This window comes from Microcaecilia unicolor, chromosome 3 (assembly GCF_901765095.1).
Source record: "Microcaecilia unicolor chromosome 3, aMicUni1.1, whole genome shotgun sequence".
NCBI lineage: Eukaryota > Metazoa > Chordata > Amphibia > Gymnophiona > Siphonopidae > Microcaecilia > Microcaecilia unicolor.
The window spans coordinates 302,547,850-302,564,731 of NC_044033.1; the positions used below are offsets into that span (position 1 = coordinate 302,547,850).

At 44.0% G+C, this 16,882-nt stretch overlaps 1 protein-coding gene across 1 annotated transcript in view; it reads left to right on the forward strand.

The window, feature by feature from the left end:
- The first annotated feature begins 2,306 nt into the window (after nt 1-2,306).
- Nucleotides 2,307-16,882, forward strand: part of LOC115466761 (ATP-dependent 6-phosphofructokinase, muscle type-like) — a 243,842-nt gene continuing 229,266 nt past the window's right edge. The window contains 1 exon segment of the mRNA XM_030198256.1: nt 2,307-2,518. Coding sequence (XP_030054116.1) covers nt 2,428-2,518 — 91 coding nt within the window. The 5' untranslated portion in view covers nt 2,307-2,427.

The following is a 16,882-nucleotide window of genomic DNA, read 5'->3' on the forward strand; positions in this document are numbered from 1 at the left end:
TTTGTGGTAAGAATGGAATACAGTACTGGAAGTGGCAGTAATACAAAGCAGCAAATGATGGTGAAGATAAGGTGCCACCTGAGCACCCAGGTCCTAAATCTTGAGAAAGGTCATCCTAGCTTTTGAACCCATATAACAATACATTGTGCTAGCTGAACGTTTTTGGTTTTTTGGAGGGGGGTGGGTGGGGGTGAGGTGCTTCCAATTTGATATCGGAACAGCAGTTCCCACAGCTCCTCAGGATGGGAGTGTTCAACAACAGGACTGCTCTACCAGAAAACTGGGTCACTTGACAGCTGAACTATAAGATGCTGAGGAAACTTTGTACCAAGACTAGAACTATCAGTTGTACTGATCAGCAGAGGAAAGTAGGTTCACTTTAACAGCTCTGTTAGTTTTGCTTTTATATAATACCACTTACACAGAGGACAACAATGAGCCCCAGAGAACTAACAAACCAAGTACTCTGTTAATGCGACTTAAATTCATCAAACATATAAATGGCAAGTGACCGACTCACCTGCAACTGCGCAGTAGAGACTTCCCTCTCTGTCCCACCCCCGCATCAAGACGTGATGACGGAGCAGAGAGGGAAACTGCGCTGAGGAGTGCACCACACAGAAGGGGAGGGAGGGAACCACCGAGGTCACTACCGCTCCCCCCCCACCCCCGAGGTCGCCGCCGGCCCCCCTCCACCCGGGCTGGACCTTCTCTTCTCCATTGAACTTACATTGCCAAAACCGCAGCAGGCAGATCAGCTCCCGTCGGCCTTCCTTCCCTGCCTGTGTCCCGCCCTCGCCAACGTTACGTCACACGAGGGCGGGACACAGGCAGGAAAGGAAGGCCGACGGGAGGTGATCTGCCTGCTGCAGTTTCGGAGGTGAGGCGCTGTACGTTTAATGGAGAGGAGAGGGCCCGGCCCGGGTGGAGGGGAGGGGGGGCCACGGGAGCGGGAGCGGCGACCTCGGGGGGGGGGGAAGGGGCGGCTGTGACCTCGGGGGGAGAGGGAGGGGAGGGCAGGAGAAATGCTGGACATGGGAGATCTCAAAAGGAGGGGGGCCTTGGAGCTGGGAGGGATGGACGGAGGGGGGCCTTGGAGCTGGCTGGGAGGGAGGAGGGGTCTTGGAGCTGGGAGGGGAGGGGGGAGGGAAGGGAGCCTTGGAGCTGGGAGGAGGGATGGCCTTGGAGCTGGGAGGGAGGGACAGAGGGCCTTGGAGCTGGCAGGGAAGGAGGGAGGATGCTGGACATGGGAGGTCAGAAGGAGGGGGGCATTGGAGCTGGGAGGGATAGACAGAGGGGGGCTTTGGAGCTGGCTGGGAGGGGGGGCCCTTGGAGCTGGGAGGGAATGGGGCCTTGGAGCTAGGAGGGAGGGATGAGGGGGGGCCTTGGAGCTGGCAGGGAAGGAGGGAGGGCAGGGGGCCTTGCAGCTGGGAGGGGAGGGGGGAGGGAATGGGGACGGAGCTGGGAGGGAGGGAGTTAGACATCAAAATAGAACATACAAATACTCGCCCGTTTAACGGGCTTAACGGCTAGTATTAAATAACGCACACCATGTTCAAAGGGGCCTATTTACTAACTGTACACCAGAGCTGATCATAGGGAGAAGAGCTAGGATGTACCATAACTACCACCAGTGCTTCTGACTGGAGCACGGTCTTTGCTTCCATCTCCTCACCATACACCATGACCTGCAGGAGCACCTCCAGCTGGAACACAGCAAGAAGTACTTTCCTACTGCTGCAGTCTCCTCCTCTGCTGGCTTCTTTTTGTAGACAGATTATGCAGTGTTTTGTCATCTGAGACCCACCAGTCCTGTGTAATTCAGGCTGCAGAACAGGAGGTGGCGCTGGGAGAGTGGTAGATTGTCCCAGCTGAATGTGTGGAGGGGGTTAGAAAGTAAAATGTGTCATGGGGCAGGAGAAAGGGAAAAGAAGAGAAGAGGATCGTTTCAAGGGGTTGGAGGTATGGAGGGAAGGGGATTTTTTTTTTTTTGGGGGGGGGGGGAGAGAATAGGGGTGTGGTCAGTAGGTAATTCTAGGGATAGGAAGAGGGTGGGGGAAGGTGGTGATGCCAAAGGGGTGGGGGAAAAGGATAGGTTCTGGTGTGCCACAATAAAGTGAATCCATTGCTAGGAACTGCTGTCCTAGATAATGCCAGTTGCTGAATTGAAATCAGATCTGCAGACAGACCCAGTCTGTGCACATAGGATTAGTTGTGGCTGACTCTGCATGAAACGTAACCTAAAATGACATTTTGGCTTGTCATTGCCAAAGGGGCTGGTACTATGTATAGCAATAGTGCCTCTCATGAAGGAGGCTTGTGGTGCCACTTCTGCTGGGGAAGTGATCAAGGGAGCAACGTAGGAGAGAGAGGACGCAGACAATACTATTTCTCTTACTTGATATATTTTACTTTCCAGCAAAGAAAATGTCTCACCTGTCAGGCAAAACCCATGAAGCCCAAATTCTCGGTGTTGGAAAAGCTATTGCAGTTCTGACCTCTGGCGGAGATGCACAAGGTAGGTCCTCCAATAATCTGAACATTGACTTTTTTAGTGTGGGGAAAGCTAGTTATCTATCTGTGCTACATGTGATACAGCCATTTATTTGTAGACTGAATTATCATAAATGTCAGACCTGGAATCATGGGAGCCAACTTTTCAAAATGATTGGGTGTGCTAAACCCAATGGAAATTACACCCCCACCCCCTGGACACAGACAAAGAGTTTGCTCAACATTAGGGTTGCTCAAGCACTCAAAAAGCTGGCTCCTAGGCCTAGAACTGCTTGACATTTGAACTTGTCAGAACTGTCAGAGTCTCCAGGATTACTTGAGAAGGGTTGAAAAATTATGAAATTAGCTAATGCAGTTACAGCATTAATTTAGGCCACTTAATTAATAGAACTGAAGATCATCAAATACATCACAAATGGAGCCTTTTTTTTTTGTTGTTGGCATAGCTTAATGTGTTTATGACTAGTTTTGGAACTTTGTATTGTAAAGATATATATTGACATTGAGTGATCTAATAACACTTGACATGTTTTGCTATCAGAAATCAAAGGTTGATGTTGAACAAATATAACCAGAGTTCTACAGTTTATGCGAAAATAATACAAAAAGTTGTGTTCTAGAGAGAAATAGGGCTGCATTTTGAATAACATTTTTAATCATGATTAACCATGGGGAATAGCCAGCAGTCCGTTGAGGGGGCACAGGAATGGACTGGGGGCACACAGTTCCTCTCCTCCCCACCCCCTCCCACATTAGATATCATGTCTTTGCTGGTGGGGATGCTGAGGTCAGTTAAAATAATCCACTGCAAAAGCGTCCCCCTTTCTTCTTGTGCTGCCTTAGGAGCGAGGAAGTCTGCAGGGGTGCTTCCAGCTTCCTATGCCAGCACTTCCTGAGCACCCCGCTGACTTCCTCGCTTCTGATGGAGGCATTACGAGGAGGAAGGGAGTGACTCAGCGAATTTCTTCAGCTGGCAGGGCTTCAGTTATCCCACCAGCTACTGAACAGGTACTGCAGCTTGGGAGGGGGCCTAAGCCCATTATCTCTCTCATATGTACTCCCCCCCCCCCCCCCCCTGTGCCTTCACCCATTCTCTCTCTCTTGCTGTGTCATGTGTCCCCCGTACCTTCACCCATTCATTCTCTCTCGTGTGCCCCCCCCCCCCCCGTGCCTTCACCCATTTTCTCTCTCTCATATATGGCTGAGCCCCCCTCCCTCAATGGCTTATGCCACTAATTGTGAGGGAAGCAATGGGTAGAGCCCCCATCAAAATACATAGACTAGATCTGTAATTCTGTATAGTACGTAGTGTTGTCTTATGCCAGAGATCAATGTGCAGGGTCCATTGGTCAGTACTGGTCCTAGAGAAAATGGCATTCTTTCAGGTTATTTAAAACAAAGGAAAGGAAAAAACCCTAGGTGAAGAACGTCCAAAATCAGGGTAGGGTGGACCCAGTGGTGTGCTGGTAAATGTTTAACAACATGCTCTCTCCCCGGTCCCCCTCTGCGCCCCCCCCCCCCCCCAATTGCAGAGCTGGCTATAGCCGGGGAGAGAGCCGGGGGGGGTGGGGGGGTGGCAATGCATTACTCCAGGAAAAATAATTAAATGATCCCAGGTTCCAATCTAATTCATGTTTAATGTGCGATAAAATGCCATAAATAAGTAAATAAATATAAACTTTTAATGTTGAGCACCTGATTCTCAGTGAACATATTCACTATAATGAAAATAAAATGATTTTTTTCTACCTTTGTTGTCTGGTGACTGTTTTTCTGATCATGCTGGCCCAGTATCCAATTCTGCTGCTACCTGTCCTCTTAACTCCGTTTCCAGGGCTTCCTTTCCTCCTTTCTTCTTCATTTCTGGTCCTCCGCAGACTTGACTGTCCAGTGGATCCAGCTTCTGCCTATTTTCTTCATCCATGTGCAGTTTTTCTCCTCTCTTCCTTTTCCCTCATCTCATCTCCTTCCTCACTCTTCCCTCCCCTCCATCCATGTCTAGCATTTCTTCTCTCTCCCCTCCTCTCCCCTGCTCTCCATCCACCCATGTCCAGCGACCCTTCTCTCCCCCTGCCCTGCATGCACCCATGTTCAGTGACCCTTCGCTCCCCCTGCCCTGCATGCACCCATGTCCAGCGACCCTCCTCTCCCCTGCCCTCCATCCACCCATGTCCAGCGACCCTCCTCTCCCCTGCCCTGCCCTGTCCTCCATGCACCCATACCCAGCGACCCTCCTCTCCCCTGCCCTGCCCTCCATCCACCCATGTCCAGCAACCCTCCTCTCCCCTGCCCTGCATGCACACATACCCAGCGACCCTTCTCTCCCCTCCATCCACCCATGCCCAGTGACTCCCTTCTCCCTCCCTCCGGATCCGGTCCCTCACCGACCTGACTCTGAGTCACCCTGCCTTGTCCATCGAATTCTTCGGGGCAGGCAGTCTTGCCTGCCCACTGCCAGCGCTGACTCTCCTCCGCTGCTGGATCACGCTTCAAAATGGTCACCAAGACTTACAAGGGCGGCCTCAAAGACTTCAGCAGAAGTCTCGCGAGGCTGGCTCTGGAAGTCTCGGCGGCCATTTTTAAAGAGCGAACCGGCAGCGGGGGAGGGTCAGCGCCGGCAGCAGGCAGGCAAGACTGCCTGCCCCAAAGAATTCGATGGACAAGGCAGGGTGACTCAGTCAGGTCGGTGAGGGACCGGATCCGGAGGGAGGGAGGAGAGCCAGCTCGCGCTTATTAACAACCGGCTCGCAAGTCGGAACAAAATTTAACAACTGGCTCTTGCGAGCTGGCTCCAGCACACCCCACTGGGTGGACCAAATAAAGCTTCCAGCAAACGATGACAAGAAATACACTTTATGGTTTCGCTCCTGATGTGAGAAACTGAATGATTTATATTGATATTTTTCCAGTTCATCTTCACTGGATCTGTAACTTATTTCATCACTTCTCCATGATCCATTGATCCATAATACATTGTGACAGAGCATTTGTGACCCCTGAAGCAGGCAGTACTCCACCGAAATCCGGCCCCGTGTCGTGTTCTTTTATTTTATTATGCTTTTATATGTCTATACATCATTCGTTGGATTCTTTTAGGTTGTGCAATACCATTTAGTTGGACTGAGCAGGGACTTTTTCAAAGATGAAGTACATGAGCTTTGAAGATCACAAGTCCCTTCTTTTTTGGAATATTTATTGTGAAAATCCTGAAAACCAAACCTCTTTTGGCTTCGTGAGGGCCAGGTTTGGAAACCACTGCACAAGGCAGAGAATGGAAGGGAAGTCCTTGGGGTTTTCACACCTTAAGTCCTCATGCTGTCGCCACACAGTGGTTGAACCTTAAACTATTCATCCACCACCTGAAAGCTTAGCTGCCACTCTGTGCATCCCCATCTCATCCTCTGATGGATGCTGGGTTATTGTTACTGGAGCAGAGTATGCAGTGCAGAATTGATGTGTGCTGGTGGAAAGATTACATTGTTTAGTGGAGGAGACTGCCAGGCTGTAAAACGTTTCCCCATTTGTGGCAGCCAAATTTTATTCTTCATAATCTCCACCTCACAAACTTCCTGGACCATTCACATTTCAGCTTTAATATACTGCAAATCATAAGATTTCTAAGTAGTTCACAAAATTTTTTCGGTTTGTCTTTTTGGTTTATTAATTGAAATTGTAAATTTCACTTTTGCTACTTCTGCCCTATATATGGACATGAGTTTGTTGTGTATAAATTGGGCAGGGGGAGAGTGGTCTGCAATATGCTCTTTTCCATTGTAGCACCTGGATAAGTTTGTTATAATTTGTTCTCTATTTTGAATCCATCTGTATTTGATATTCACTGAAATAAATATGATTTTTCCATTAAATTTGTCATGGGAAGAAAAGAAGAAACACAAAAAGAACTTAAGTAACAATCATACTTAAAAATTATTAGGATAAGGGAGAGGAATAGTTAATAAAGATAAATGTATGGAGATACTTGCCCCACAGCAGTTGTCTCGTCTCTTTGACGAAGGTATGCAGACCAGCTCATGGAAGGCTTCCACCTGGTGCATTATGTATCTGTATACCTCTGAAGATCATGTGGCGTTCAGAGCCTGCACGCTGACAGCCACCTCTCTTCTAGTTACAAAACAGGCCCTGAACAAGCATGGAATAGGAATTCATTTGTTTTTTCGTAAGATTTCCCCAGGAATTTGGTTGTAAGCCAGTATATCTCAACTTTGTCCATTTTGTGTTTATATATGAGTGTTCTTACTCCTGACTCAGCTCATTAAACGTGGTAATTTATAAGCAGAGAGGAAGATGTACCCATGGATTCCATATATTTTTAAGCTGCTGCTTACCGAGGACAATTTTACAAATTGTCCCATCTCATATCCTTATCAGGTACAAACCTCTGAAAAATACCTTCCCCAGGTAAATTATTGCAGTGGAGCATCAAGCTGTGTCTAATGCTAGCATTGCCGTTGAGTTAATGTCCTGAGTTACCTCCAGTTCAGTTTATAGAATTTTTCACCCAGGTCTTACTTTGAACATTGCCTAGGTCCTTGATCTTATTTCTGATGCTTTGACATTTACTCCTCTGTAATATCTATCATCCCCTCTGCAATGTGACACTGAGTGAAAATATATTACTAAAAATATCCAGACGTGGTCGAAAACGTAATACAACTCCCTTGGAATTCCCTGTGAGCCCAAACCAAGCTGTGTGACTTGCCCCAGAAATACTCTTTAACTAAGTAACTTGTGGGCATGGCTGGCTGAATAGAAATCTTACCGATGGGCTAAGGTTATGGAAAGAGCACACAAACTGTTCTTTAAGCAGTGGCTCACTCATAAGAACATAAGGGCTGCCATACTGGGACAGACTGAAGGTCCATCAAGCCCAGTTTCCTGTTTCCAACAGTGGCTAATCCAGGGTCACAAGTACCTGGCAAGATCCCAGAACAGTAGAACAGATTTTACGCTGCTTATCCTAGAAATAAGCAGTGGATTTTACCAAGTTCATCTTAATAATGGCTTATGGACTTGTCGTTTAGGAAATTATCCAAACCTTTTTTAAACTCTGCTGAGCTAACTGCTTTTACCATATTCTCTGGCAATGACTACCAGAGTTTAATTACAAGTTGAGTAAAGAAATATTTTCTCCCATTTGTTTTAAATGTACTAGTTAGAAGCTTCATTGCGTGCCCCCTAGTCCTAGTATATTTGGAAAGAGTAAACAAGCGATTCACGTCAACCTGTTCCACTCCACTAGTATTTTATAGACTTCTATCATATCTCCCCTCAGCCGTCTCTTCTACAAGCTGAAAAGCCCAAGCCACTTTAGCCTTTCCTCATAGGGAAGTCATCTCATCCCCTTTATCATTTTCGTCTCCCCTTCTCTGTACCTTTTTTTAATTCTGCAATATCTTTTTTGAGATGCAGTGACCAGAATTGCACACAATATTTGAGATGCAGTCGCACCATGAAGCGATACAAGGGCATTATAACATTCTCATTTTTGTTTTTCATTCCTTTCCTAATAATTCCTAGCATTCTATTTGCTTTCTTAGATGCTGCTACACACTGAGCAGAGGGTTTCAAGATATCAACAATGACACCTAGATTCTTTTCCTGGGTGATAACTCCTAATGTGGAATCTTGTAGCTATAGTTTGGGTTCCTCTTTCCCACATGCATCACTTTGCACTGGTTCACATTAAACATTATCTGCCATTTGGATGCCCAGTCTCCCAGTCTCGTAAGGTCCTTTTGTAATTTTTCACAATTCTCTTGCTATTTTAACAACTTTGACTTTGTATCATCAGCAAATTTAACTACCTCACTAGTTATTGCCATCTCTAGATCATTTATAAATTTGTTAAAAAGCAGCGGTCCCGCACAGACCCCTGGGGAACCCCACTATCTACCCTTCTCCATTGAGAATACTGACCATTTAACCCTACTCTCTGTTTTCTATCTTTTAACCAGTTTTTAATCTACAATAGGACAGTGCCTCCTATCCCATGACTTTTTAATTTCTTCTGGAGTTTTTCATGAGGTGCTTTGTCAAATCCCTTTTGAAAATCCAGATACATATATATCAACTGGCTCACCTTTATCCACATGTTTATTTACCCCTTCAAAGAAATGTAGTAGATTGGTGAGGTAAGATTTCCCTTCACTAAATCCATGTTGACTTCGTCTCATTAATGCATGCTTATGTATATGCTTTGTAATTTTGTTCTTTATAATAGTCTCTAACATTTTGCCCGGCACCAACGTCAGGCTCACAGGTCTATAATTTCCCCAATCACCTCTGGAACCCTTATTAAAAATTGGCCACCTTCCAATCTTCAGTTACCATGCTTGATTTTAAACATAAATTACATATTACTAACAATACATAGTAACATAGTAAGTGACGACAGATAGAGACCTGAATGGTTCATCCAGTCTTCCCAACAATCACATTCATTATCAATTCAAGATTGAATCAACAATGAACATGATATTATATACTTGATCGTGGTCTTTCTTTGGTGTTTCTGGGACATAGACTGTAGAAGTCTGCCCGGCTGTGTCCTTATGTTGTAGCTACTGGAGTTGCCGTCAAAGCCCACTCCAACCTATCCAAATCTGTCCTGTCATTTCCTGGACACAGACTGTACAAGTCTGCCTGGCACTGTCCTCACATTCCAAATTACTGGAGTTACCGTCGAAGCTCTATCCAGCCCGTTCTAAACCAAATTACTATATGTGGGATTCGGATCATACAAGCCAGCCCAGCACCAGCCTTAGTTGATACAGCCAGAGTTGCCATTTAAGCACCATTTGACATGCAATCACAAATGAAACCCTTTTAAGTTTTGTTGTTTATGCCATTCATTTTCTAATTAGAGATCATCTGTGCTCATCCCACACCTTCCTTGATGAGAATCAAAGCAAAGAATTCATTTAATCTCTTCTGTGGCTTTGTCTTCCCTGAGTGCCCCTTTTACCCCCTGATCATCTAGCAGTCCAACTGATTCTTTCACCAGCTTCCTGTTTCTAATATACCTAAAAAAAAAAAAAGTTTGTCTCGCTTTGCATTTGACTTGCCATTCCTTTTGCTGTTTCCTATTATTTTCAGCCGGATCCTTCTTCCATTTTCTGAAGGATTTTCTTTTAGCTCAAATAGCTTCCTTCACCTCACTTTTCAACCATGCTGGCTGTCTTTTGGCCTTCCTTCCTCCTTTTTTTTTTTTTTTATATCAATTTTTATTGATAACTCTCAAACACAATACAGCAAATAAAGTGAACAGCACATAAGAGATGTCATCAGGCTTATACATTTTCTCCCCTCTTCCCCTAACTCCCCCCCCTCTCCATCCCCACCCTCAACTCTACCCCCCCCCTACTGGTCCTATTAACAGTTCAATATCCTGCTTCTCGCAACAGGTGTCAGAGTGTCCCAAAATGGAAGCCAGACTTTACAGAACTGGTCTCCTTTTTTCGAGGCCAAGTCTCCCACTTTTTTTTTTCCCAACATGCAGCATTGCATCATGGCTCCTCGCCATTGTGGTATTCCAGGTGGTTCTGATTGCAGCCACAGTTGTAGTATAGTACGTTTGCCCATCAGGACCACTCTTTTCAAAAACGATTTGAGTCCTTCTGGTGACTTGCCACGAACATTATAGACATCAAACAGTTGTCCCGGCGTTGGTTGCCAGTGTATGTTCCACATTTGTGATATTTGTTGTCCCAGTTTCGTCCAGAAAGGGGTCACTTTTGTGCAATACCAAAACATATGCCCTAGAGAAGCTCCCACAATTCCATATTTTGGGCAGTCGTCTGTTGTTCTCAGGGTCGCCTTATAAGCCCTGTGTGGTGATATATACAGCCTCATAATAAATTTGTATTGCATTTCCTGCCATGCCACATTCTCTGTCACCCGATACACATTCCTCAAGCATAGTTTGATCTGTTCTGGGTCAGGTTTCCACCGCAACTCTTGGTGCCATTGTTGCGACACTTATGTGTAGTCCAGTGTCCCCTGTAAGTCTCTGAGGTGATGGTGGAAGTACTTAAGCGGTACTTTCAATTGTGCTTCTAGACCCAGCATATCGCTCATGGATTCCCATATCTGCTGAGCAAGATCCGATGCAGGCAATGTTCGTAGGTAGTGCTTGAGTTGCATAGATTGAAATAGTCTTTCTATCCAAGCCCAAATTCTGCACACAGGGCTGGAATGTTTTAATGGTCCCTGTCTCAGATACTACTTGAAATAAGTATTTAATACCACAAATCTCCCATTTCCTAAACAAAGCAGATTTTCCTCCCTCTGAGAATGCTAGGTTACCTTTAATGGGCAGTAGTGGGGACGCTACACTGTTCCAATTATTTTTCCTGCTCAACCATTTCCATGCTTTCCGCAAGGGGTTCAAAAGAGACCTATAAGGGCCCAGGGTTGGGAGTTCTTCAGATGAGGCATGAAGCCAGTAAGCAAACTTCCTCCTTTTTTTAATACATGGAATATATCTGGTCTGCATGTTAAGGATGGTATTTTTGAACAGCATCTACACCTGATATAAATTTTTGACCTTTGCAGCTGCTCCTCTGTTTTGTTTTGTTTAACCAAACTTATTCTCCTCATTTTATCATTGTCTCCTTTTTGGAAGTTAAATGCTAACGTATTGGATTTCCCATGTGTACTTCAGAGATTATATGAAATCTGATCATGTTATGATCACTGTTATCAACTGGCCCCAGCACTATTGCCTCCTACAGCTGATCATTTGCTCCACTAAGGGCTAGGTCTAGAATTGTTCCTCCTCTTGTTGGTCCTGAAACCTGCTGCTCCATAAAGCAGTCCTTGATTTCGTCAAGGAGTTTTACCTCCCTAGCATGCGCTGATGTTAAATTTACCCAGTCAATATCGGGATAATTGAAATCACCCATTATTATTGTGTTCCCCGGGAGGGGGGGGTTATTAACCTTTGTTAAAGAATAACATAGTAACGTAGTATATGGCAGCAAATAAAGACCTACATGGTCCTTCCAGTCTGCTCAACAAGATAAACTCATAGCATATGGTATGATGTGATACAACATATTGCTTAATTGAACTTGATTTGTCCTTGCCATTTTTGGTGGAACAAAAGAAAAGAAGCAGACATTATTGAAAAAAGCTGTTTTTAATGAGTTCACAAACAGATGCCCGATATGGCCATGTTTTACCAAGAGTACAGGCGTTAAGAACTGGAAACTGACCCAGGAACACACACATTTACCAGTGTTGTTGGAGGTTTTATTTATTTATTTAAAAATATTATACACAAGCAAATACATTTGTGGAAAGAAAAACAGAGCACAGAGGAAAAAATAGAACATATAGTTCTAAATCCAAATATTCAAAACTTTAAAATTAGGAAAAAAGCTCTTTATCAGCCCACTAATTGTGGGCAGAGTAAACAAATATAGGAGAAACATAGAAGAATAAACAAATAAGTAGAATAGGCCATACATGAAATCCTACCACTACTATAATTAAATCTTCACTTGGTCTTATCCTGGACTATGGAGATCCATTTCATATAAAAAAAAAAAGATTCCAACTGAGATGGTTCATAAAATACATATTACCAAAATATTTTATCAAATGCTTGCAAGGATATGATAATAAAATGAAGCACCAATATCCTTAACTTGTTGTCTTAAGTACCAAAAAACCTTTATGCCTTTCTTGTGTCTTTTTAGCAACATCAGGGTACATCCATATATTCTGACCCCCTCCCCCCCCAAAAAAAAGAAGATCCTTAGATTTCTTTAAAATATAGCTGCATCAGGGCCTGCAAGTCCTGTTCAAATACAAACACCACTAACAAAGTTGACCTATCAGTCACTTCATTTGTTGTTTGTTTAATAAAAGCAGTCAGATCATTGAAATCGGGAACCATTTCTTCTGCTCCCACATTATTCGAGGCATCATTCTGAACCAGATTAACCTTACCTTCCTCATTCAAGGTTCCATTACCTGGGTTATTTTTAGGGAAATATTTAAAAACTTTACACAGATATTTTTTGAAGGCATCTCCCGGAGGTAAGACCCAAAAACTTTGGAAAGTTCAGAATACGCAAGTTAACCTGCAATTTAAAGTTTTTTTTAAATATTCCAGTCTTCTATGAATTAACAAATTGTCTTGAATCAATGTAGAAATAACTTCCTGAACTGTTTTTACTTCTCCTTTAATATGTTGAATCTGTGTTGAAAAATCCATATTCTCCAATAAGGTGTCAATTTTACTTACAAGTGATGACAATTCAGTTGTAGTCTTGGACATCAAGGACTCCATTTTCATCAGAACCCTCCATACGCCTTCCAGTGTTACTCATTCAAGGGCACCGGAGACCCAGCACCACTATCAAATGGAGCTCAGGTGGATACAACAATCTGGTTTCTTCTGTCGGTGGGGTGACAACCCCTTCCGTAGATGCCTTCACCGCAATCACACTCTTCACCTGCCAGGCAGGGGGGAGGGAGCAAACCTGAGGAGACAACAATAGATCCAGGCCCAAGCCTTCCAGCGCTCCTCTGCTAAGAGGGCTAACGGGGCTGTCCAACTCCAGTCCCATGAACTTGGCTTCACCACTCCCTTACGCTTGGTATGAGGCGCATTGGTCAACAAGGAACAAAGCAGCAGCAGTCCAAACTCAAGAGAGAACGTGTTCATTCATGCGGCTATCTTGACTCCACCCCGATTGGTGGAGTTTTTAGGTTTGCACCAGCTGATTCTTAATGCTCCTGGCGCAGCCTGTACTCTTGGTGAAACATGGCCATGTCAGGCATCTGTTTGTAAACCCTGGGCGCATCAATACAACTCATTAAAGACTGTGTTTTTTTCAATAAGGTCTGCTTATTTTCTTTTGTTCCACAATGGATATTGTAGACTGATAGCCTTCTTGTTTCCTTACCATTTTTGGGGCACAGACTGTAGAAGGCTGCCTGCCACTGGTCTTATTTCCCAACTACTGGAGTTGCTGTTGAAGTCCACCCCAGCCCATTCAGATCTGTCTAGCCATAATCAGAACACTGACTTTAGATGTCTGGCCTTATTTCCCAATTGCTGGAGTTGCCTTCTAAATGCAGCTGTTTGTTTTGCTTCTATTTTCTTTTCGTATAGGAATCCTTTGTGTTTAACCCATGCATGTTTGAATTTCATTACCGTTTTCGTTTCCAGTACCTCCAGTGGGAGGCCATTCTAGGCACCAACCATCCTATATTTGCACCTTAATTTGTGTTAAACAGCAAAATTGTGTGTTATTTTACTGTGAGACATGTTAGTACAAGACAGTATGGGCTACATAATAATGAGATGCAGATGCATACAAAGCACCTCTTATTATGCAAATCAAATAACAGGACTTCCACTGAACTTTGCAAGCTGTGTTAATCCTAGAAAACATAACGCCAGCTTTGAGCTGGAATTAATTTTCCTGCCCAGGAGCATCAGGCTGCTAGCACTGCCTAGTGCTCCCAGGTAACCTTCTTAAAGGGGCCAGTGCATTAGGTAGAGGAGATAGGAATCCCCCTCCCCCCTCACTCCCTTCTCTCCTCAGTGAGACCTCTCCCCCTTGAAGACAGTTTAAAGACCTGTTCAGGATCCCATCCAAGCAACATCCCTGGGGCCTACCTCACTAATCTCTGGTGACTAGTGGAAAGGGGAGGAGCAATCCCCTGTCACTCCTACCCTCTTTGGCTCTGAATTCAAAGTAGTGCCTTTCAGCCCCTAGCAGTAATCTTGTGGTGCTACCACTATGTGTCAAGCTACCATATAAGGGCCTTTTATATGGCAGACTACCACAAGATAATCAAGAATATTTAGTTTATTACTTACAAACTGTAAAGAGAGGTTCACTCAACTTATTGAATACACCACTATAATCTTAAAAAGATGTTCTTCAGAGGGTAATCAATAAACTGTATTCTCAAATGTAAAAGACAAACCTATTTGAAAAAAAACCCTAAACAGCTACAGATACCGTAAATACCATGTTTGTACCATGAGGAGATATTTAAAATGTTAGAAAAAATGTATTATATTTCTGATACTTTATCATGTTAGCCATATTACTAGGTTTCCAATTTGCCATTTCCAAGTTTACCTCATTTATTGTATTTATGTTGATATTATTGTTATGCTGTTAACTAAATTACAACTTTTATGTTAAACTATACCTGCTGTACACCACCTTGGGTGAATCTTTTCATGAAGGCAGTTAGTAAATGCCAATAAAGAAATTGAAAAAAAATTAAATAAAAATATATCATCCATGATACCCGACCAGAATAATTTTTAATGCTAATAATTCAATTCAGAAGATCCTCAGAGCAACCAGGAACAAGTAAAAAAAAAACCAATTTGTTTTTAAAAGAATATATAAATAAGCTGTTAACATGCGGCCTGATACTCCAGGCACCTTCTTAAAGGGGCCAGTGCAGGATAATAGAAGTGGCTCCCACTCCCCCTTCCTCCCAGAAATACCTCTATACTCCCAACCCTCCCTAAGATACATTAATGCTGCCAGCCATCATAGTTACTGATGCTAGGGTCCCACTTGGAGGTCAGCACCTAAGAAACTCTAGGTGGTTTTGTAGACAATATGCTGAAATCTTCTGCCCAGTGTGTGGCGGTATCCAAAACAAGCAATGGGATGCTAGGAATTATTAGGGAAAGTTCAACATGATGTGGATCTGAAACGTGTAAAACCATATTCCCCCCCCCCCCACCCCCTGAAAACATTCCGTAACTTGGTGCAATCCACAGTACTTACCCATGCCGACTACTGCAACAGTATTTTCTTAGGCTGCAAGAACCACATCCCTGAAAAAACTTCAGACTGCCCAAAATACAGCAGCTAGACTCATTTTTGGCAAACCACGATTTGAAAGTGCAACACCTCTTCGAAAAAAACTTCATTGGCTCCCTATCAAAGAATGAATCAATTTCAAGTCCACACACTAATCCACAAGATTATCCACGGTGAATCTCCAGGACTATATGCTCGACCTGATCGACCTTCCCACCAGGAGCATGTCTACAACTTCACGAACTTACCTCAACCTACACTACCCCAATTGCAAAGGACTCAAGTACAAAACCTATTATGGATCCAACTTCTCCTTCTTAGGCAGCCAACTCTGGAATGCCCTCCCCAGACCAATCCAATCACTCAGTGACCATCTGCCCTTTCGGAAATCACTAAAAACCCATCTGTTCAGGCAAGCCTACCCAAATGATCCAGATTAATTCCCACAAACCCATCTATTCATCACATATCCAGGATCAATGACAACGACCTAGACTACATCTCCCGCCTCATTTTCCCCTGCTTATCCCCTGTTCTATCCCCTTTTGCCTCATTGACCCCTCCCCCAATGCTCACCTACCCTTACTCACACCTCTCCTACTCCCTTGCCCATTCCCCTCCGCCTCTTCTACCCTCCAATTGCTCACTTACCCTTGCTCATACTTCTCCTACTCCCCTCATCCCTGCATTTCTACATTCCCATTTCTTTTATTACTCCGATAATACTCAACTTATTTCTCTCCACCAATACTTTGTAATCCCAATTACTATGTAAGCCGCATTGAACCTGCTTTGAGTTGGAAAGCGCGGGGTACAAATGTAATAAAAAATAAGACCAACAATACTATTATGTGTCTGTATCGCTCCATAGTGCGACCTCACCTTGAGTATTGCGTTCAGTTCTGATTGCACTATCTCAAAAAGATATAGCAGAATTTGAAAAGGTTCAAAGAAGAGCGACCAAAATGATAAAGGGGATGGAACTCCTCTGGTATGAGGAAAGGCTAAAGAGGTTAGGGCTCTTCATCTTGGAAAAGAGATGGCTGAGGGGAGACATGATTGATTGTCTATAAAATCCTGAGTGGTGTAGAGCAAATAGAAGTGAATCAATATTTTACTCTTTCAAAAAGTACAAAGACTAGGGGACACTAAATGAAATTACATGAAAATATTTTTAAAACTAATGGGAGGAAATATTTTTCTCAACAAATAGTTAAGCTCTGGAACTCTTTGCCGGAGGATGTGGTAACAGCGATTAGCGTGTCTGGGTTTAAAAAAACGTTTGGACAATTTCCTGGAGGAAAAGTCCATAGTCTCCTATGAGACAGATATGGGGAAGCCACTGCTCACCCTGGGATTGGTAGCATGGAATGCTGCTACTATTTGGGTTTCTGCCAGGTACTTGTGACCAGATTGGCCAATATTGGAAACAGTGAACTGGGCTAGATGGACCATTGGTCTGACCCAGTATGGCTGCTATTATATTCCTATGTTCAAAACTGCTACCCCTCCTGTAGACCCCCTCCCCCTCCCTA